The 24,085-nt window shown below is 40.1% G+C and overlaps 1 protein-coding gene across 9 annotated transcripts in view; it reads left to right on the top strand.

The window, feature by feature from the left end:
• LOC143894148 (uncharacterized) overlaps positions 1-24,085 on the top strand; it is a 126,270-nt gene that overhangs the window by 82,725 nt on the left and 19,460 nt on the right. For 7 of the 9 annotated variants that reach the window (XM_077400254.1, XM_077400251.1, XM_077400252.1 and 4 more), the window contains exons 4-6: positions 1,907-2,143; positions 7,297-8,190; positions 11,469-11,546. In XM_077400254.1, the coding sequence (XP_077256380.1) occupies positions 1,907-2,143; positions 7,297-8,190; positions 11,469-11,546 (1,209 nt within the window). The remainder of the gene's footprint in view (positions 1-1,906; positions 2,144-7,296; positions 8,191-11,468; positions 11,547-24,085) is intronic. The other 2 variants (XM_077400255.1, XM_077400258.1) reach the window with 2 other exon arrangements.

Genomic DNA, 24,085 nt, shown 5'->3' with positions numbered 1-24,085 from the left:
CAATTAAAATTAAATATGGATTAATCTCTCTCTCTCTCCTTTCTCTTTAAGTTCTTATGAAAGAAAAACAGATTGCACTATTATACTTTATGAGTCCTCAGCTTAGTAATCAGTAGCAGAAATAATAGAATAATAACGTTCAGAACGAAATGACCACAGTATAAATATCTTGCTTCATCATGCGCATCGAATTTACCAAGAAAGGAGGAGAGAGAAGCCTGTGTTTTGTGTTGTAATATTAAAGTGGTATTAAAATTTCCGCGCAGAATAATTGGATGAAGCGATGCAATTAATTTCCAAGTCGAAGTTTTGCGTCCGACTCGCGCGCCTCGTTGCTCGCCCGTCTGTCCCGTCGTGTCTGTTTTCCCTTTTCTTCCTTCGTCTCTTTTTCTTCCTTGTGACTTCTCAACACGCGTGACGACTCGCGCAAACAAAGCGTACAATCAGCAAGTTCCGCCTTTATTTATTCAGCGCGGATCCGGGATCCACTATCCCCGAGTTTCGCGGCACCGGATTCCTATTTTCCCAGGCCGCTCGCACCCCTCGTCGTCTCTCTGGAAACGGCAGCGATTCTGCCGCAGTCGTGACCCCGCAATCTTCCGTCATAGTGGTAAATCGCACTCGGCAAACTGCCGGCGTTATCGAATTCACGCATCACATCAATTAATGCCGCGATATGCCGTGGCGCCGAACTTCTGTCGTTGGGAACGGTAACACTTTTTTTTATGGCTGAAAGAGGGTGAGGGGACAAATGAATTTAGCGTCACGTCGCATCAGCCGACGAGTTTTCAGCGGAGAGCTCGTTTTTCACGATGTGATATGGAGATGGGCAGACGGACACGGAAAGGAAAGGATGAAGGATTGCATGTGATCGCGCCTGTCTGAGAGAACGCGAGATTGACTTGGAGAAAGAGAAGGGGAAAGAGAGGGGGGAGAAAGAGAGAGAGAAAGAGAGAGAGAGAAGAAATGAATGACGAAACTTGTTCACGTACTCAATGATATATGTTAGAGTTCATAACTGTATTGCGTTACTTTCGTGCGAGATCGTTTCTCGTGATGTGAGTAAAGCTTTTTATTTTTGCGAAACCACTGTTAGCTGTAAGCACCTCGCGAACGTGTTATCGAGCATGGTTCGAGAATAACGTGCGGCTTGGGAATCACAAGTCACGTTGCATCGGGAATTAATCATTGTTAAGAGAAATACGTTCACGACATATACGATTCGCGTCTTACATAAATACGAAGCATTAATAGCTCATCCCCTGTTTCAACTTGGAACGAGGAACTCGGAAGTTTGTCGGAACGTTGATTTTTCCGCGGAGATCTGCTCTGATTTTGAGTAAACTTCAAAAGAATTTATATTCGAGGCTACCTTTCTTTCTTCTTTTTCTTTTTTTTCGCGCTAGGAGCAGTTATTGCGAGTTGACCTCTTAGTATTTTTAGAATTAATATTTATCCACAACACACGCTATACGCGTAGAGTACCCCCTCGGGACCCGGGGAAAACTAACAGACGTGTCCCACGTAGTACAGATTTGCGTGAAGAAATCATGGCGACATTAAAGGAAACCATCTTACCCGGAGCGAATGTTGTATCATTCGCTCATACATAACGCATCCTAAGGCGAGTGTGTCCTGGATCAGATCAAGGAAGTGCGAAAGAGGAAAAGGAGGAGCACGCTAGAGCAGGGTATGAGAGAAGAGGCACGAAAGAGATCGCGAGAATGTGTATGCGCGCGCGCGCGCGCGCGCGCGCGCGCGCGCGCGTGTGTGTGTGTGTGTGTGTGTGTGTGTGTGTGTGTGTGTGTGTGTGTGTGTGTATACGTGCGCGAGAGATAGAGACAGTGAGAAAGAGGGTGTGCGGGAGGGAGAGGCAACCCGTGTGGGTTCTGTGTCTTCTTCGCAGGTCATTGGAGATCTACCGTCGACGACACGCTATCTCGGGTCATCGACAAGCGAGCAGGTCGGTCGGTGCTGGGCTCGCCGCCGCCACCTCGACCACTTCGGAATCGCTGGAGAGCTACGCCCTCGATACAGAGATACCCGCCGCATCCAGGAGGCCTCGTAGCACGAGGGGCTCGCAAAAATGGAGTAACGTACGCGCGGTCATGGCGTTATATTCCTCTCTACGCAAAATCAAGAGGTACTCCCGCCATTAGTCGATATGGACGGTAAACCTCTGGCACTGTAATTCGCACACAAGACACATTAACACACTGACACACACACACACACACACACACACACACACACACACACACACACACACACACACACACACACACACACACACACACACACACACACACACACACACACACACACACACACACACACACACACACACACACACACACACACACACACACACACACACACACACACACACACACAGACGCGCAAAACTTTCATGAATTGTGTTGGGAACTCGGCACGGTGCCTTTGAAGCATTCACTTGTAGTCAACCCTTATATGTGTATGCTTTTGGAACTTCATTTTTAAAGGCGTTTGTCTCGTACACGTCTCGTACAGTTCTTCATCTAATATAACAATTATCCGTAATGCAATAATTCTTTTTTAACGAGACTCTAATTTGAGATTAGCTGAGTAATTAATTAATAAGCAATATGGATCGAGGAGATTCTAAAGAAGTAAAATTTTATAGATTAATTTTTTAGGAATAAATGACGCGATTGTATCGTATTAATTGATATTTGATATTCTACGATTATTATTATATATATTTTTTAATAAATTATTTCTAGTAACTGTCTGCGGAATTTCCTAGTTTCCTAGAAAATGTTGCTAGTTTACAGTTTACACGTGGCTTTGAAACGTCTCAGGATTCTCGGGAGCGGTTTTTGTTGAAAGTATTGAAGATCTTGTAGCGCGCGTCGGCGTTTGCATCTTGTCAATTATTCATCTCGTGTACACGATAGATTTTCAAATCTATTGAAATACTCCGAGGGATTTGGATTTTTAGGGCTACGCTTTGGGCCCCGAGACGAGTTTTAAAAGCATTTCGCGGATTTTCAACACCGAGTGAATTATTCAAGAATATCTCTCGACGCGCGCACGTAGAAACTCTGATCTGATATTGTTTCCATATCCACACAATACCACGGCTAATAATCACCGATGTAAAACGAAGGAACGTAAAAAAATTACGAAGGCACGGGACTTGCGCGCTAAATAAATGTACGAACTGCAATAAAGTTTGTATGGAAAATGAAACGTCGCTATATTAAATTCGAGGGCGATGGTGTGGGTTTGAGTATGAGATTATCGGCTTTGTACGTTTCAAAAATTCACGAAAAAGGCCAATTCAGGTAGATAGAATTAGTAATAAGGTGACAGTCTCGTAAAGCGACATGAGGAAAACTATGAAATCTAAAAATGTTTTTCTAAAAATGCAAATGTTTGTTACACATTTTAGAGCGTGACAAAATGTCATATACTATACTTGCATCAGTGAGATAAAATACAATCGAATAAATTTACGAGTGATGGTACATTTTCGTATGTAACTTTAGACGATTATCGACTTACGGTTTCGAATTTACAATTTAATATTGTCTTAAAGTACATCAGTGTCGATGTTAAAATGACAGTCTCGGGTAAAGTCTTGGGTAAAGGGGCTCGATTGTCGATCCGATCGTTTTACCTCGTGAATGTCGTCCTGCATTCGACATGAAACCGCACGAAAGTACTGGCTACTCGCTCGTCACTGCAACTCTATCCTATCTCTCTCGCCTACCACTCTTCACTCTCTCCTATTCTACTACCTCAGATTACTGTACGACTCGTGTTCTACTTTGTATTAGATTAGCTGACAGGTGACCGCTGCATCTATTCTCTGATATCCAGCGACACTTTGTAATTTCAAACGCTGATAATGAACTCACGAACTTAGACGTTGATCGCCCGCTCAGCGGCTTTATTCACCTCGCGGATGCTCTTACTCGTGGACAACGGGGTATCTCGGTTACCGCGCAAGTTTCTGATTAATAAATCATTAATATTAATTTTTAATAAACGGGAATTATTCCAAGCGACGCGATGAGCATCCCTAATAGCAAGAGAAATCGAACGGTTTGTATTGTTGAAAAAGCGGAGTTCGTGAACTCGTGACCTTGTCACTCATGCATTTAGCTCTGATTCGTACGCATGTATCGATAACACAGATCTCCATTTGCTTTGTATCGGCGCGATCCGATTGACTATACAGGATATACGATACGCTTGAATTAATATCCGCCCGCCAGCAACTGATCTCACGTTGCGAATTGAAATATTTTTGTTCTTGGCATCAAGTGTACGATTTGGAACGAGCTATCCCACGTGGTAATCGTTTCGCGTTACCAGCATTGGTATCGAGTTTTTAATTCTCGTCTACATCTCGAAATCTCGAATGTTTTAATTTTATTTTCCTTTTTTCTATAGAAAGCTATCGGTAAATACCGGTAAATATCGATGAAAATTACTTATACTCGCGCTTGAAGTCTTTCCTCTCGAGATATTTTTTCACGCGGATGACACTTAAATTTCCATAAACGAAACGATTATTCTAACTCGACAGTAATCGCTTTAAAAAAATCGCTCAGATTTAGCTGATATTTCCAACAAACACGTTTACATGCTTGACGTTCTAATTAACAGAAAGAAAAAAAATAGATTGTGTGTGTCATAGCAGAGAGAAGGAAAGATCTGAAAGGATCAGGGTGTTACATAATATGCGCGACAACATACACTTACATCAACGACAGAACACTGTACATAAATGTTACATTAAGGATTCAAGAATGCGTAGTGGCATAATAACGATCTTTAGTTCCGTTATTGTCTCTGTCTAAAACGTATGCGATTTGTCGGTGTCTCTGTCTCTGTTTGTCTATCTATCTGTCTGTCTGTCTGTCTGTCCGTCTGTTGTATGTCTGTCTGTCTGTCTGCCTCCTATCCATCTAATACTCTAGCTAACTGATCTGATCTCGATTCTCGCTCGTTTCTTATATTTCCAGCAAGAACTACCTATATCTTACATAGAACTTAGAGAGTACGACAAGTATAGTCGATCTCCCTGAAAAGAACAAAAAAAAAAAAGAGAATGATATGTTTCTTCCATTTCACTAGGTTTGAAGAATGGAACTACCAGTAGGCTATATACTTATATACCTTCGTGTGCTAGATAAATAGATCATAGCGAGGACTGCTGAACGAGGCATCTTGTAATGTAGTTTCTGCGCGATTCCTGTGTGACGTCGCGCGACGAAGCTCATGCATACATGAGGCTCGCGAGGAACTCGCGGCGTTCGCAGTCACGCGGAATACCGATTAAAAGTTACGTTTGTGCGTCGTGCGATCGTGTTTCCTTCGAAGCGATATGCGCGCGTGTGATGGCGATACGACTACGGTAAGCGAAACTGACATAATGCCTCGCCGAATCGCGAATACGCGAATTTATCGTCGTATCCCTCAACACGCGAGCGGATTAATCGTATCTATCAGTCGCAAACAGCTTGCGATGATAGACGCGGTTGACTCGAATCTGCGTTCACGGGAGCATATCGCATGTCTTCTTTAAGAGTGATTCGATTCAGAGAATCGTAATATTTCCCAATTAATCAGTTTTCATGAGCGCGAGATGTAAAATCAAGTGTAAAATATTGTTTCTAATTGACTTGAAAGTTCGATAAATTGATCGGGCATGTAGTTTGCGTTGTTATATCTGCTTTTCATTTACAATCGGATAGATACTTTCATGCTTATTTTTAATTTGAAGAATTTTTACATTATACGTAATTATCAAACGATATATTTTCGATTCTTATTTAGTTGTAAAACATTGCAGAAAATAATGAAAGTGGAAATATAATGTGCATATTTTGGGGAGTAAGTACTTGGCTGTGGGAATGGATATAGGTATACATTAAAAAGCAGCGTAATTATAACGATAGATTAATTCAGATTCAAATTTTCATTTACAAAATAGTGTTAAAAGTAAAATTGCGTTTTTGGCATTTTTTCTAAGTAAAAATTTGCAAGTCCTGAAATATATTTATTAATAAGTTATGATATACGGGAACAAAAATATAATTTTTTTAGTCATATTTGAAGAAAAAATACGGATATGAAGAACAGAAATTATTGACTCCCTCATTGATCTATTCTCTTTATTCGGATGATAAATGATTTTATCCGTTACTACCTTCATAAATCCGACGCGCGTCATCGGAACAGATTGTTTCCGTCTGGATAAATCAGTCTTTAAAGTACGTACTCGGTTTCTACGGGAATGGATACTCGTATATCACGCGGCTCATTTAATACCGCGTAGATACACGCGAGAGACGCATGATTATTTATTGAGCGCCGACAATCCGTGCTTATCGGGTCCTCTGCCGCGCGACGGGGAAACAGCGGAACAATAGGATCGCCGCGGGACGAGATTTCGATCGATAGGAGAGATATCTTCAACGGCATTTTGTATCGCACATTGAAAACCCCCTTTATCACATTTGAACTTTATCTTTTCGCATGCAGGCGCCGCCCGATAATTCATAGGTCAGTGCATACGATTAAAAACAAATAAAGTAACGCGTGATGTAAATTTGCCGCGGCATATGAAAGATGCACAGTGATATTTAAACAGTGCAAACTCTTTTTTTAGTTTATATAATTTTAACGAATTCTCCCTTTCGGCAAGAAAAATATGTTATTTTCCGCATGTCGCTCAAGTAAGTATATCAAAAATATTCCGGACGGATATGACGCCAATATCGAGGGCTTACGTATGTACATATAATGTTTACGAGAGCGTTTCATTCTCGCGGACGATTTCGCGAGCGTTGATGTTTACTTAGACCGCAATTTATGCATTTAAACGACTCCATTTAACCCGACGAGCGTACGCGGCGGAATTAGTGGTTTTATTATTGCAGTTATTCTTCTTACCCGCAAGAAAGTTAAGATAGCTTTAGCCGGGGCAGTCGTAACGTTCTCCTTCGTATTACTCGATGATTACCTTTATAGCACGGTTTACAGAGTATTTTCTTTATCTATAAATTATCTGCGGACAAAATAATTTTATCTTTTTATTATTTACATCGAATAAAAGGCAACATAATAATTTGATTAAAGGTGCGACGAGTCGCACAATCGGATGCGCATTTGTCCATTTACGGATAAAGCTAAATCGACAGGGGCTGGTCCGACGGAGCGTGGGAGAGATCCGCAGGATTCGCGCTCCGTTTCCCCTTTCATCCTTGACTGGCGACCTATTTATCTTTCTGTCCGCAGAACGAAGAGCAATCAACGGTGGATGAAACTGCGCACGACCGTGCAGCTGTCCTCGGCGATCTCCACGATCCAGAAGAAGCCGCCACTGAAGCGCGAGGACTCGTTTCTGAAGAGGTTCTCCACCAGGCAGATACCGGAGAGCCAGGAGACCCTCGACACCGCCGAGGGCGAGGGAGACGCGACAGACGACAAGGAGACGGGTAACCGGCGCCGCAGGCGACCCCGCAGGCCCCAGAAACCGCCCAAGACCGTGGTCAATCCCGACGAGAACTTCTATTATTACTGGCTGATGCTGCTGTCGGCCTGCGTCCTCTACAATCTCTGGACGCTGATCGTTCGTCAGAGTTTGCCAGAGCTGCAGGCGCTGGCGCCTAACACCTGGCTCGCTTGCGACGGCTTCACCGACGCCGTGTTCTTCCTGGACGTGGCGGTGCAGTTTCGCACCGGCTACCTGGAGCAAGGCCTGATGGTCTACAACAGCCGGAAGCTCGCCGGTCACTACCTCAAATCCAAGTCCTTCGTTCTGGATTTGTTCGCGCTGCTGCCGCTCGATCTGCTCCAGGTGAACCTCGGCAGCAACCCCATGCTGAGGTTTCCCAGGTTCCTCAAGATTTACCGAGTGTACAATTATTACTACATGGTGGAGTCGCGGACGGTCTATCCGAATCTCTGGCGCGTGCTGAATCTCATTCACATACTGCTCATACTGGCGCACTGGTTCGGCTGCTTTTACTACCTGCTGAGCGAGGCCGAGAGCTTCCAGGGCGACTGGGTGTATCCCTACCGGCCCGGCGAGTACGCCACCCTGACCAGGAAGTATCTCGGCTCCCTTTACTGGTCCACCCTGACGCTGACGACCATCGGTGACCTGCCCACGCCGGAGACCAACGCCGAGTGAGTGATATAATCTCTACCGACACACGTACAACACTACTTTCGCTCCCCGCTGCCCCCTTTCGTTTTCTCTTTTTTTTCCCCTTTCCTTTTTATCGCACCGCGCGCGCGTGCCTCTCGCGCTTTTACGCGCGCCCGATTTCGTCACGACGAAGCTTAAGAGAGAATGGAACGTCGGCACGTCGCGCCTTCTTCCGGACCTTCGCTCGCCTCTCGGACCGAGAATTATCGACGAGAGCACCGGTACATATTAAATCGCTAACGAGGCATCGAAATATCACGCGATGTACGATTTAAAGAGTACGTGCAATATTTTTTTAAACGTTAATTTAAATAATGTACAGCAGAGGAACATGGAAACTGGATAATTCATTAATTAATTACGGATAAAGAAGATTGATAACATAAAGAATCACTTTGTGTAATTTTTAGTTATAGAGTTCTAGTAAATATACCTCGAAAATTCTTCTTACACAAAGTTACCGTTAATAAACTTCGCCACCATGTTTCCCGAGTGTCGTGTTATTTCTCGTACGATATGATCGGACGAGATGTTATCCTTTGATTAATTTCGTTTTTCGGGAAGTACGAAAGAATTAATCGAAATCTGACTTTCTAAGGTTACTGCAATCTTTTCAAAAGTGGATAACATTATTGAACCCTTTATATGTTTCTACAACGATATCGATTCTTTTATCTTTGTAATTATACTCGTATCGAACTGTTCCGCGTAAAAATGGTCTAATCTTTCGAGAAACTTAAGAGAACAAAGCGACCTCTCTTCTAATCTAATTGTAAGATTGATTTTCTAAAGTTCCTCCAAACGTAGGCGAACCCTTCGCTAAACCCTTTATAGATTTTTACGTTGATGCTGGCACATGTGGCGGATTCCGATATGTGCACCTCGTTCAATCTCGAAGTCTCAGGTGTTTACGTCAGCATGAGGCTCGGGTTCAGTTTGCATTCGCACCGGACGTTATGACACCCTAAAAACTGATGGCTCCTTCAGGCTGTGACGCGGATCAACAGGTAGCCGATGCATAATTTTATTTACTTTACGACATTCGTTTTTGGGTCGCGCGACTCGCGATCCATCAAGCTGTCCGCGCAATAAAAATTTACGCAATAAAATTCACGTAATAAAATTCGCGTGCTTATAAAAAAAAAAAAAAGAAACTCGCGTGTTGTTAGTTAAAACCGAAATTAGTGTTGTTAAAAAGAAATTTTAAGAGTAAGACAAAAAGTAATCGGAAACAGACGATCGTTGATTTACAATTGATTTACAAGAGATTATTTTCAATAAATATTTTAATTGTGTGTGATGTTTGCAGATAAAAAAAAGAGATGTTATAAAGAGGAAAAATTACGTCCAACTGTCACACGTCGAAACAAATTATTTACGTTTGATGTCTATCCTCGAGGTTTTGTGTAAGCAAATTATTCTGCACGCAGACATAGCGAGCGTGTTACATCCGTTTTGATTTCAATGAACGGCATATAAATCGATGCGAGCGAACATTCCAATATCGACGGGTATCGATTCCAATATTAACGTTTCGCGAGAGAACGCCATTGGCTCAATAATTACGTTCGCGTCTTTGCCCCCCCACGTTTCCCGGTTTCCTGGTCGGTTCGCGTATTTTCGGAAGCGCGTCACATTCATCGGGAAATACAATACATGTTATTGGAACGTGTCCCGTAACAGTGCACGCCGCGCGTATCAAGAGCTTCCCGAGAGCGAGATCCCACTAGACCGGGGGGCCGAGCGCGCTCTCCATCTCGCGTGAGTCGGGTTCAAATTCTCGTATATCATTTGGATGCAAACGAAGGATACACGAACACCCGAATGTCATTGTTGCAAGTCATTCGTTATGCAGCGGTATCTCCCTCGGAGTGTCCTGAATTTCGTGAGCGTTGAATCCGAGAATAGGCGCTACTACTTAATGTGACGAATCCTGGAATTTGACGCGTCCTAAAATCGAGCCTCGATTGGCTTCGCAAAACGTTGCGGCGTTACGTAAGTCAAAGACTTTTATTTTATTACGGATTATCATGGCAACGACAGAGATATATTTCTGAAGATTACAATGAATAAAGCATGTTCTCTTCCCGTAAGCCTGATTTAGACGATCTACAGTTCAGAATACCAGATTCGAATTCAGAATAGAATTCTGTTCATATATAAATTTATGTCCTTAATTCGAAAAACATTTGGAAAATGTACATAAAATATATATCACACATGTATATATATATATATAAAATATATAATATTAAATAACATATATATACAAATGTAAAAATATACGGCACATCAAAAATTATAAATAGAGCTCTATCTTGAATGTGACGCGAATTATAGATCGTGTAAAGTGGGCTCTAGCTTCGCAAGCATTGAGTGAATTAAAAAAAAAAGATCCTCCATTCAGTGAACATCGAGTGGAAAGCAAAATGCGGAACATTAAATTCACGCGCGTTTCAACGCGTCACAAGCGGTACGCGGCCGCTATGCGGAACGCGAAACACGTTTCAATAATAATATCGTGTAATTTAACGTCGCCTGGTAACATAATCGGTACCTCGAATTAACTTATACAAATTAATCGTCGGCTAATCGGTGCTAAATCGATTGACAAAGCGCCCATTATGTCACGTGCAACGTACGATCGGGCTTAAATGGTGTCGCATATCGCTTAGTGTTTTACCGTATTATCGCGCGCGCTACGCTTGATCAGATCGAACGCGATCGCGTTGAAACGAGATCAGCCAAGCTGATTGATTGACGATCGATCGCCCTGTTTCACACGTGCTGTCATCGCCGCCGACGTGGATTTCTCTCCGTCCAACTTTGAACGGTCACGAAACGGCAGTTGTCCATGCATTATCGTTGATTTTCTGCATCGCCACGTTTGCCACTGTCGATGATGACAAACATGCAGGTCTCTCATGGTCGCGTCGTTAAGTCGTCGTTGAAACATGTACAGGGTTTCGCAAAATCGACGTCCACCTTGGAAGACATGCGAGAATGCAGCTGTAAACACGTTTGATTTGCGAAATAAGCGAGGTACGAGCGTTACTTGAACAATTTGAACCATTAATTTCCGTGTCTCTTTACAATCCGCTCGCGGTTGGAATCTCATCCTTTCCGGTTTGCGTTCCGCGCGCATGGTGCGGGAACGCCGGCGGTTCCATTGTCTCTCCTAAGTTAGTCTCTTAGTGAACTTAGATGCTTTAGGAATTAGACTCGTGAAGCGGCCTTGTTGTTGTTGTGTTGGCAGAATCGCGGGCGGCAATCCCCGGAGCCTCGCCCGTCGCGGCCGACTGTCCCGGCTTCTGCAGTTCAAGCATAATGGAGGGTATCTGTATCGTTTCCAGAATAAAGAAAAAAAACGATAAGAGAATGGAAAGAGAAAGGGCGAGCAAATGGGAATAAAAGAGAGAAAGGCGAGAAAGAGAACGAGAGTGCGAGGGGCGGAAAAGCGTGCGAGGGAGGAAATGGGTCGGAATGATAGAGATCGTATGCAGGAGGGAGTGAATGAGAATGTAACGAGAGAAAATGCATGTAAGAGAAGGAGAGAGAAGAAAGGGGAGAAGAGAGTGATATGAAAAGAGTGAGAGTGATTAACTCGTTTCTGAGAGAGAAAGAGCATATATATATGTCTTCACATATTCGAAAAGAGCGAGTTTTGTAACTACAAGACCCGATTCTTTTGTTGGCTATCGCGAAATGTTTCTCGGAAATGTTTGGAGCCGGTGAATTTGACGTTAGAGCAGGGAACGAAGAAAAGAGACGGGAGTTTTTTAGCATAGTCGAATTTCGCGGGAGAAAGGCGAAGTGAACGAAATCTAGACCATAATGGTATATACCTCGCGGAGAGAAGAATCGAAGCACCTATCATTTACGACATTGTGTTGCTACGGGAGGCGGGCGGAGGGGGAGGGGGAGCGTATACTCGTTCGAAAAATGATCGGGATCCCGACGGGGCTGCTCGTTACCGGAGCAACCGGTATATCGAGCGCGATTTAATTCACTGGTACAATAATGTTAAAGTGGCGCGTCTCTCTCGCCGACTGTTCTGCCGAGATGTTATTTTTCAACCGTAACGAATTTTCCGCGCGCGAGAATCGTTGTTTTATTACACAGCGAAGAATTTATATCCCTCCGCGAAATCCACAATCGCGTAATTAGAAGGGACAAACAATGCGCATTTATTCCGAATTGCATTTTTCGCAAGGACGGATTCTTTCTGGGGCGACGCGATGCGGTAGATGAAATTTTTCCCTCGGGAACAAAGGTTTCAAGTTCATCGGATATTGCGCGGTAATGGCTATTCGGATCAGTGTTTATCCTCCAAACAGTATTGTGTTTTGGTGCGCTCTGATTTCGCCCTCCACAGAGACGTGGACAAACAGTTCTGCAAATAACTGGACGATAAAAAAGTGACGATAAATCTACGCCGATTAATTTATACCTACAATCACGTATGGGACGCGTAAATAATATGAAAGGGATAATTATCTACGTGATTGTAAATTAATCGATGTAGATTTCGTGTTACTCTTATAATCCTCGCCTAAACAGAGCATCCTCTCCGTCGTCAAGTACGACATATTATTTCAAGAATAAAACATACCGGTCTGAATAATTGTTATCGAGTACCTAAGTATTGCTATAAATTTGCTAGTGCACAATGTTCTTTACGTTTTTAGTTAGAACACGTAGATACGAAATGTTTGAAGGAGGAACCCATCACGTTTTTATTCGTAGAATGCGGAAATATTTTTACGAGTGTGAGAATTCACGGATCTTCGCGAAATATTTCGCGAGCAATTGGGGCTGCGGAAGGGAGTCTATATAAAAAAGGGGAAAGAGAAAAACGTTTTGTCTCGATATTGCGTTCCGTTGGGTTATTGACCCACCGAGACCGCGTGCGGGGAAGGTAATTTATGCGTCGCGTGATATCGCGGGGAAACGCGCGTGCACGAAAGCACGTGTCGAAGCGGACCAAGTCGACGGCACATTCACGATCTCTGAGCTCTTTGAGGACGAGGCAGGAGACGATGCCGAGTCCGTTCCACGGCGGGGCAATTAGTCTTATTGTTAGCTCTGACGTAAAGACCGCTTTATATAGCCGGTACCCAATTTCAAGTACTCGGGACAAAATATATATATCTAATTGAAGGATCGAATTTAAAATGGTATTTAAAATGGTTAGGCCATTTAAATTATGGGGGTCAAATTAAAATTAATTGTAATATACAAGATATTATAGGTATAATGTGCATAAACTACCAGCTAGAAATAGAAAAGTTATTACCTGTCTTAAAGTCGTCGCAAAGTGCATCAAGGTACGGTTATTCGAAGATGCACTTTGGCAGAGGAGGTATCGGCATGAGTGCTTTACATCAATGTCAGCGAATAAGTGTCGCCATGATGAGACGACACGTGGTCGGAAACGTCTCTCTTAAACTCGCGACGGACTCAAAGTGATCGATGAGTCGCTATCGGGACATTTTATCGAGGAGAGGAGCTACGAAGGAAAGAGGGACGAGACGAGGCTGATAATGTCGCGAAATCGCGTCTGTAGAAAATAGCGTGAACCGACGGGTAAAACGAGCAGCCATAAGCCGCGAGATGACAAAAACGATGGGTTCATGTCGAACGGCGAATCATTTCTCATAGCTGTGGACATGCCACAAGGCAGAGATCCTAATGCAGTTACGTATGCACTTCAAATCGTTTGCCTTAAATCAATAAAAATAAAAAACCCAAATGACTAAATGATAGAGATTAAACGCATAAATAACACAAGAAAAGCACATAAAGAGTATATAATTGTATTATTGCATAGACATCCATGTTTTTAAACACGATTCGAATTTTTATAATTCATCTGTATAGATGAGTTAATTATTGTTTATTTAATTAATTTTATTTATTTATGTGTGTGTTATTAAAATCGAGAAAGTTTTAATGGTGAAAGAAAACACGTAAAATTGGATATAATCGGTTATCATGTCTCAAGTGAAATAAAACAGAGGAGATATGAAAAAAACGTAATAAAAAGTATAATTTTTTGTATATTTAAATGGTTGTTTTCATTAATTTTATTTAAAACTATAAAATTAGAGTTCGAATGGCGCGAAAGCGTAAAATTGGAATAAACGGTTGCAACGTTGCTTAAAGTGGAATAAAACAGACAAGATATAAAGTAAAACGTGAAAGTTAAAAATTAGCGTAATCTTTTATCCCGCTTGTTCTTTGAAGTCTATTCTGTCTCGCGAGTAATCGGTTATTGATGGCATTCGCGAAGAAAATCGATTGAGACAAGCGATCGCGCTCGCAACAAGAAGGAATCTTTAAAGTAGAAATTCGTCAACCTTGGGCGACAAATCAACGCGCGCACCGACCATTACTCATCCTCATGAATATGGTGGCCATCAGCTCGGGCTAAATAGTCAGTCATATTGCAGCTAATTACTCTTTGTTCGCCAGTGAATACTCTGGATGCCAGTGTAACAATAGCTGCGTTCAATAAGGGTGGCGGAATTGTTGAGTGACAATAGCGTATATGATTGGCATATAAACTACCTTCGATCCGTAGGAACTCGGTTCTCGAGGACAGGACGTGTCCATCTTCTTGAGGTGTTCCTCGCAAACGTCATCGCGGATTTCTCTGAAGTATTCTTAATTTCGTATTTGGCGTACTTCGCGAATTCAGCTGCGAAATCTGCCGTTTACAAAACTTGTATTCGTCGTATAAAATTGAAGCTTTGAAGTTTCAGGCAGATTTAACAAATCAGATTTGTTGTTCGAAAACTGCATTGTGTAAAGGTATGTTTGTCGAACGTGAGTGATGATACGTCGGCGGTACCACGCGGGAGGACACGCCGTCAATGACGCGGTGTTTCCGACTAGCCAATCGGAACGAGCACCGCGATCCGTCACGCAACGCGAGATATTTTTTTACGTCGAACGTAGGCGTAACACGTCAGACGAGAGTTTGGGATTTTTTTGTACATGCCCACGCAATTTTTTTTCGCGAAACTCGCTAAGTCACTCGAGAGCCGGGCTATTTTCATTCCACGAAGCGCAAAATGTATAACGGGAACACGAAGTACTCTTTATTTGATTTTATTCTAACCGCATGAATGTAACAGCGATTTGCATAATCGCTACTCCGTAAGTGAGACCGCTAATATTCATCGATTACGACGCTCACGGTGTCGTGTCCATAATTTGTCGAACGTAGCTTATTTCGCAGCGAGATAATCTGATCGTCCATTTTTATACCGCGCACATTTCAGGCTTGGTTATTGTATAATACGATCGCGCGTAGTCGTACGATAAATGCAGAGCTCCCGAAAATTATGTTTTTTTTTAGTTTTAATATTTATTAAAAAATATTTTACATCAAAAGTGATTTCGAAATTACACACGTAAACGCCATATAACGTATCAGATCTTTTATGTTTAATTAAAGTAAAATAGATATATTTTGTGATATAAATGTAAAAATTTTGGGAATGGCAATCGACTCTTTATATAATTATTTCCAATTGTATAATTGTATTTTATGAATTGGTTGTGGATTTATTTTAACTTGTTTTTTTTTTTTTTTAATAATGCCTTTTTATACAATTACATAAAAAATGTCAGTCGTTTTTTTTTTACAAAAGAATCAATCTCTTTAATATTTTGTTCTAGTATCTTTCCTATCGCCAGTTATTTTCGTTTCAATAAAAAAGAAATATCTGGAAACTATTCATATTGTATTTTTTTTTCTCTATGAGAGGATAAATATTTCTAGCGCTATTTTCGACTCTTCTCTGATATCACGATTTTTTTCAATAAAGTATAGACAGGAGGAAAAATATTGTACCTAAAAATATTCGAACAAAACGGATTTTCTGCCGTGAAGAGATTCAATTTTTTAATGTTGCTTTCTGCAGTCTCTCTCTCGATATTCTTGGTTAGGTGTTAGAACATACAGGAGGAATATCCAATGTTCCCTCCGTAAAGATGCGTGTAAGCTTGAATCACCGCATGTATCGCCGCTAATCTATACGATATATGTAGAATTAAGTCGCGTTACACCGATGAAATCGCGGCGTGCGCAGCGAGAACGGGAAACGCGATTTATGCTTTAACTTAAATGTTAAACGCAACGCGCGCAACTGAGAGAACGAACAATCGTCCGTCGTAATCGTTAGAGCCATGAAACAGATGTTGCCGACAGCTCGGAACACCGAGCTTTACAATTCTAAATGTAATCGATTTTTTTTTGTATGAGACTACTGAATATCACGCCACGAATATCACGCCATGCATGAATATCGGGAAAATTAAATAAGATCGGAAAAATCGTGCCATCGCGTCGATGCTGCTTCTGTCGCGATCGATTTGAATTAATCGATCATGGGTATTGTTACACGGTGACAGACAAAAAGCTCCCGAAGGGTAAGTTTTGACCTCGCAAAGTGCATCATCGATGCGGGGTGAGTTTCACAGCGAGTACTTTGTCACGTCTTACAGTCTTAATTTTCAGCCTCAAACTTAATATCTCTGAAAGCCTTTAAGAGATTGCCGAAAAGAGTAGGCACGAGGTCATCGAGGTTTTGAGAGCAGTCTGGCCATATCGGCGACGAGACACTCGCGTTTTCGCCTCAACTCGCGCTTCGGGATGGCAACGACCCGGTTAAAACTCCATCCCCCTACGGGCGTACGGCAGGGACCCCAATAGCCAGCATTACAAATCGTGTCTGTCGCGGCCGGCGACAGTATTCAGCCACACCCGAAACTAATTTGAATAATACCTATACGGGAATATTCCATTTTGTTTCCCCCTTGCCACCGCCTGGACCGCATCTTTATAGCTCCTTCTCGTCGAAGTTTTATTCGCTCTTTGCGTCGTTTTACATTAATAGTCAGAGCCGCGCGCGCTAAGAAGATTCACAATTGAAACGCCGCGACGCCTGACGTAATTTACAAATCTAATATACGTAACGTGTGCAATATGTACGCGGTTAGCAAGCAGCATATAAAACATTATGAGTGGAATTCTTTATTTAAATATAATCATCATATATTTAAATATAATATCATATATTTAAAAGTCCGAGTATTATTTATAATTATAAATGTGTTTGTGAAACTTATTTATAAATCTGAATATCATTTAAATTATAAGATCTAAATTTAGGAAATTTTAAATAAATTTTTCACCTGATTCTCTTTATACTTGTAAAAATTTGACATATCGTAGTAGATGAAACATAGCACGATACAATTTGCGTATCAACATGGGAGCAGCAATCTGTATTACTTTAACTTGATAGTAGTTTATGAGCGTTTCCTTAAGTCTTCTAACCACGAGCATTTGTCTGGCTTTAAGTACCAGGCCGTGGATGAAAAATCCGAAAATGGCAATAAGCATGATTCATAGAATTTCACGAACTTTATGATTTTTCCAAAACTTCCATTACGGCATTTGCCATTTGCTTGTCCCAGGGCACCGATATATAGCATCCGAGTTCCATTGACCTACATCATCCATCAGAGCTACAACCAGCTGTGATATTTGCGCCTCGAGCGAAAATTATATTCTTTTCTTTTCACGTAACTTTACGATATTCATTTCGCAAAAGGAACAAAAATACTCAACCAGAGCAATAATAATCAAGCGGCTTTTTTGTTTTGCGAGATTAAAGCATTTACAGAACAAAGTGATTAATAGCAGCAGAAAAGTAATAAGGAATTATTGCGAAGTTGCATAATAGGCTCGCGTAAATTAACGTCGGATGTAGAGCGATAATTTAACAATACCGCGGCAAATTGTAACTTCATCGCGAAGTCCAAGAAGAGCTTTAAATTTGTCGGTACCAAATTTATCCATTATTAACAAGTCGAGAGAAAATGGACATCAACTATGTGACCTGATCAAAATTACCATCGCGATTATTATTAACAGGGATTAGCTCCTGACCTTAATGGATCCCCATTTCATGCGCAATATTAGGTCGCGTTACACCGACTGTCAATTCAACTTTAATGCCAATAAAACGCCATGCACCGCTTTTATCTACTTGCCCTTCGATTATATACAATTTGATCACGTAAACTCGAACGCGATACGCAGCTAGCAGAGGTTCTAGGTGATGTTACGTTACGTTAAATCACGCACGTGCGTATCCATCGGAGTGCTCTGTCAACCTACGAATAATTCAAGGACAAATCGAGATAAAACACGTAAGAGACACCGCAGGGGACAGAATAAATCCAAATGTAATATACATAAAGCTGGGGTTCTTCCTCCCCGTCCGATTCTTTTAGTCTCATTGCCGCAGATAATTGCGGTCTCTGTGGAAGAAACGCGAGGGAGACGTAATTAGATCGCCGCAAAATCCATGGCCGACGCTAATGCGCCATTAATATGAGATTAATTCGAATTAATTTCGTTTACTGACCAAGCCGAGCGTAGTTTTTCAACACCAGCGACAATTCGCGGAGGCAATCCTCCTCGGTATTGCGCCGACATCGATCTTCGGTATCGTTAACGTTATCTCTCGGCTTCAATTCGTGTAAAGGCCGGTAGATCGTTACATCGGTGATAGCAATTTGCTTTTCAAACGGATAAAGTCAGGAAAGATATTGCTGGCCGATGGAGAACAACGTTGGCGTTGTGTCTAATAGTAACAAAATTTATCGTGTGAGAACAATAATTCTCGATTTCTCTTTGGTCACCCGACACAGCTCATCCTCTATTTTAATAAAATAAATCCGTTTCGGCAAATAGTAGCAACGGTGAGATGGGCGAGCAATATTGTGAAAATACAATTTTAACGCGATAGCAACAATAGCGCGACGCAATGTAATCGATAATACGATAAGTATACACGGTATACGAGATTGACACAGCAATATTGATCGCTCTCCGTGTAACTATGATTAGTGTGACTTTAAATAAACGCGTGTGCGACGCTTAATGCCGCGGCAAATGGAAACTCGATTCAATATCCGTTTTCGGACGTGCTCGACGGAGAGGAGTAGCAAACCTTGACTTAGCGGAATTATCGTGTAGGTATCCGTCAATAGCGATTCAGCGATCGCGCGACGCGCATTGACGATCGTAAATCGATTTATTGATCGGAATAAATCGACGCGACCCCGAATGCCATCCCGCGAATTTTCCACCCCGCAAATTAACATATGGAAAGCTTCGAAATGACGATGCCGAACGTTTACGCGCCTTTAATATACGTGAATTATCTATACATAAAACGTGCATTTCGATATTATTCAGAACGACCATTCCCGATTTCTTTTTCTTCTATCATGCCAAACAAAATTATAAATTCTGAAAATATTTTGATATAAAATGAGTGTTTTATATGAGAATTATGCAAACATTCTTTATAAATATTTGCATAAAGTTATTATAAAGGATATTAGAGAGGTTGCAAAATAATTATTGCAATAATACTTTGTAATGGGAATAAAAAAAAAACGCAAATTAAAGTAGACATCTTACAAAGATTTATGAAAAAGGCTATTAATCTTTTTTCAAAGTTACAAGAACAAAAGGATATATTTATTCTTTTTTCTAAATAATCCTGTTTTTTTTTTTAATTTTATTTTTTAATATATTCTTTACGCGCTTTCACGTTGCGTCGAAAGTAATAACGAAGTATCGAGCATTGCACAGCATTATTAATGACTTGGGGAAACAATGAGAGACGAACTCAATGAAACAACGTCGCGCGGATTATCGCTCTTCTTATAGCAGCTGATTAATTACTCTGACACTCGATCACACTATAGCATTATGAAAAATTCAATTTGAAAGTCTCAATGATATCGTTGAACTTGAAAAATCTATTCGATATTACGCACCTACAATTATATATCTTTCTATCGAGTAATATTTTTATTTAATTTTAAAAAGTGCTATTACAACACTCTTTTATCATTCGCAATACATTTTATCAACAATATTATATCAATTAGCAATATCGCATTGTCGAGCCATCCATATCTCATCCTTTCCTTGCGAAAACGATAATCGGCGATCTTGAAATGAGAAATGAATTGTAAAGGCGTGCGGCGGATTCGTTATTAGTCAAAGAGAAGCTAATTTCTCGAGAATTAAAATCTTCTCTTGGACGCGACTACCGCGAGGATATCTTCAAGGGGCGAGGGGCGTCATCTATTCTTGGACCCTCCGAATGTGCTTTACGAGACGATTTAGCGGAATGAGACTGGCAAGATTGCTTTGCCTACTTGATTAAAATATCGGAAGTTACCAGCGTATCCGCGCGAAATGCTAAAAAGGACTTTGCAGAGGCAGAGCTCGTCGAAATAGATATCTCTCTCTTTGTCTGTCTGTCTGTCTCTCTCTCTCTCTCTCTCTCTCTCTCTCTCTCTCTCTCTCTCTCTCTCTCTTTCTCTCTCTGTCTCTCTCCTTCTCTTTGGCTTTAAAGTTGGCAGCAGGTCTCGCTAATTAGAATGGGAATGAAAGCTCATAAGCCGTTGGCACGCTAACTCAAGCGGTCGTGAAATTGCGAGGGCCTACTCTGCGAAACTTGTGCTTTGCTTCAGCGAGACAAGTTTGTATGGTGCCTTATACAATACACGCACCCCTTGTCGCTTCCATGAAAGCGCGATTTAACACACGAACGTTGTACATAATACCAAAACTAAGTATCTTCTCAGACAAAAACACCTAATATGCGTCGCTATGAGAGAGATGACATACTGAATGCACGTAAAAGTGAATTTTTGAAGACTCAGAGATTTGTATCTATATACCAAAGCTTATATCCATATTTTTGTAAAAGATTGCGAAAATTATTCTTTTTATTTTTTATCTTGTCAATTGAGTGGTCTTATATAAAGTAATATAAATATAATTAAACGTCACGCGACAGGGAGAATAAATCCATAGAGACCACTCGTGAGACAAACGATATTTCGACGTCATTCTGAAATCGATTACACACGAGAAACAAATCATCATTTCGTGAGATTCGCGAACTTTTCGGCCGCTGACTTTGCCCACGTTTCCGGCTGTCTGGTCCTTGGCTCGTAGCTCGACGCCAAGATTGCTTAATGCATGACCAGACGACAGAGACGAGTATCCTACACCTGCAGGAAGATCGATTTGTCTGTAGGACTCTAGACGGCGAGAGAACGATCGGTCAGAATCTCATTTTAGTCGGGGTCAAATTTGATCTCTCTTTACCTCGAGTTACTTACGAGCGAATCGCAAACTGGTTTCCCACCGATTTGACGGTAGCCCTCGGGGGTTTCCTCTGGGGGGGGGGGGTCAAGACTTCCGCTCTCGATCTTCAATAGTTCGCCGAGCTTACCGCACTTTTGTAAATTGTCACGGATCATGGTGTGTCTCCTTGATTCATACGCTTGTTTACGCTCGGTTTTCCGAGTCTTCTAGTTCGACTGCACTATGGAATTAGATATTGCGTTTAACAATGAATTTAAAATAGACGGGCTGCCCTATATTAATTATACGCTTTCTACTCGAGAATTTTAGGGTCTTAAAATCGATATTTGTTTTAGGTAAATATCGAGTGCTTTACGAAAATATCGAGGAATTATCAACGATAATTTTTGTCGTAAACAATTAAATTATTCTAACATTATTTCTGCATTACACGTTTAGGAGAAGTTTGTTAGTCTTCGTCTGGCGACTTCTAGCCGAAGTGTATATACTTACACCAAGGTAACGGAATTTATTACACTCAAGTAGATGCGAATCTCTCTAGTTACGAAGTTTCAAGAAATAAACAATTTCCTCCAGTCACAAACTTTTAAGAAATGAACACTTCATTCTCTTACAAGAAAGAGCGTCGGATGACGGATAAACAGCGATTTTCAATCCATTTAACGAGCACAGAAACGTATACACTTTTTACAAATTTTGGAATAAATTTAATCTTTTATACACACAAACACACACATACACAAATTATATTTTTTATTGTAAAATTTCTTTCTATTTAATTTAATCAATAATATTTTTTTAATTTTGTGCGTTATACTTGTATATAGCTAATAAAATATATTAACAAATATTTGATGATACATTTAAAAAATTGAAAACAGCTTTTATATATATATATATATATATATATATATATATATATATATATACACATTCAATTTACGTATATATACATTTTAAATTTATTATGTTTGCCAATTAAATTTTGTATTGTGTATCTATAAAATGTGAATATTTATTTATATAGTCATATTTCGATTTTATACATAAATGTTTATATATATAAAACTTTTACGGATTTTAAATTTTATAAATATTAAAAAAAAGTCATTAAAAACAAATATTCATTTTTATGTCAATCACAAAATGTATGTCATATCATAAAATATAGGTGTAGATTAAAAAATCTGAAAAATTCTAGTGAAAAAAGGTCGGTAGACGATTTTTATATATATATATATTTTTATAATAAATAATCTATACTAATCTATACTAATATATAAAATCCTTACGGGTGGTGTATGTTTGAACGTTAATAACTTAAAAACTATTGGACCGAATTTTTACCACAAGTATATGAAATAGGGGTAGAATTTTCCGGGGAGTGCTATAGAATGTGTAGTTTTGACGTAGAACTACGTCATATTTCACTTACCGATTACCGATTTTTTCCATTGGTTTTTTAAGTGAAAAATCGAGGTTATGTGTTTATCGCGAGCGAGTAATCTCAAATTTCCCTAAAAAACGTTAGGGTAAACTAAAGGATGATGTCGCTAATCGGTAAGTGAAATATCGGAGAAGCGGAAATGACTCAATAGTATGAAAATTGAGTAGAAAAAGACCGGTTACGACATGTTTAATTCATGAAATCATTTATGCGGTCCATTTTGAAATTAGAGACATTTAGTTATGATTCAAATTACGAATATCAATTTTATCCGAAAGTAATAATTTGGAAAATTGATCCAATATGTGATCATTGTTAAGCAAAAAAGTTTAAAACTTAAGCACATAAAATGTTAAAATGTGTTATTCATGTGTAAAAGTTAAACTACCGTCTTTAAATCAACCCGACTCTTTATGGAACTCCTTAAAGAAAAACGACTCCCGGGCGAAGCCCGGGTAACCAGCTAGTACATGATAAAATTATGTTCTAACGTGGATGAATCCATTTTTCAATGTTTTCTAAGATGAAACTATTATTTTAGTTATCTTTCTTAATTACTTGCTCTCGGTGAATTTTTTGATACGATTAATTAATTATAATTATGATTTGTAATTTATATATATTTTGTAATTTTTAGTTTTTCTTGAAACAATATACAACTCAGTTTATCTTATTTTCAAAAACATTACTCATGTATAAGTCGAGTGTTTCATTAGAATAAAAGACATTTATTAATACGCAATTGAGATTTTATGCTCGCACACTGATGTGATTCATTTTATTCGCAATTTATTTTAAAATTCGAAAACGTTCACATTAATGAAACAAAAATCACTGAACAGCAAAACGAGTAAATAAATTTGTGGTACAAACTCGACTTGGCGAGAAAGAGAAACAGTTGTGCGAGAGCACAAATGTATAAAAAAAAAAGAAAAAAATACAGTTTGATTAACAGACGAAGATGAAATGGACATTTGTACGCGTACGTGTATTAAATAAGGTTAAACTGCGTTTGAAATGGCTGAAGTAAAAATACAAAGTAATACAAAACAAAAAGTGATCTAAAAGAGCGATGTTAAAAGGGAGAATCGATAATCAGTCACGAAGAAATATTTAATCAAGCCAATATAAGCGTTGATTTGATTTTCTACAGTATTCCTAAACGACATAATTGCTATTAATTTTATTTAATTATTCTGAAAAAATT

The sequence above is a fragment of the Temnothorax americanus genome, unplaced genomic scaffold (genome assembly GCF_048541705.1).
Source record: "Temnothorax americanus isolate GAGA-0224 unplaced genomic scaffold, ASM4854170v1 Scaffold13, whole genome shotgun sequence".
Lineage (NCBI taxonomy): Eukaryota > Metazoa > Arthropoda > Insecta > Hymenoptera > Formicidae > Temnothorax > Temnothorax americanus.
The sequence above is the reverse complement of the archived record's forward strand: the minus strand, read 5'-3'. Positions and strand labels throughout refer to the sequence as shown.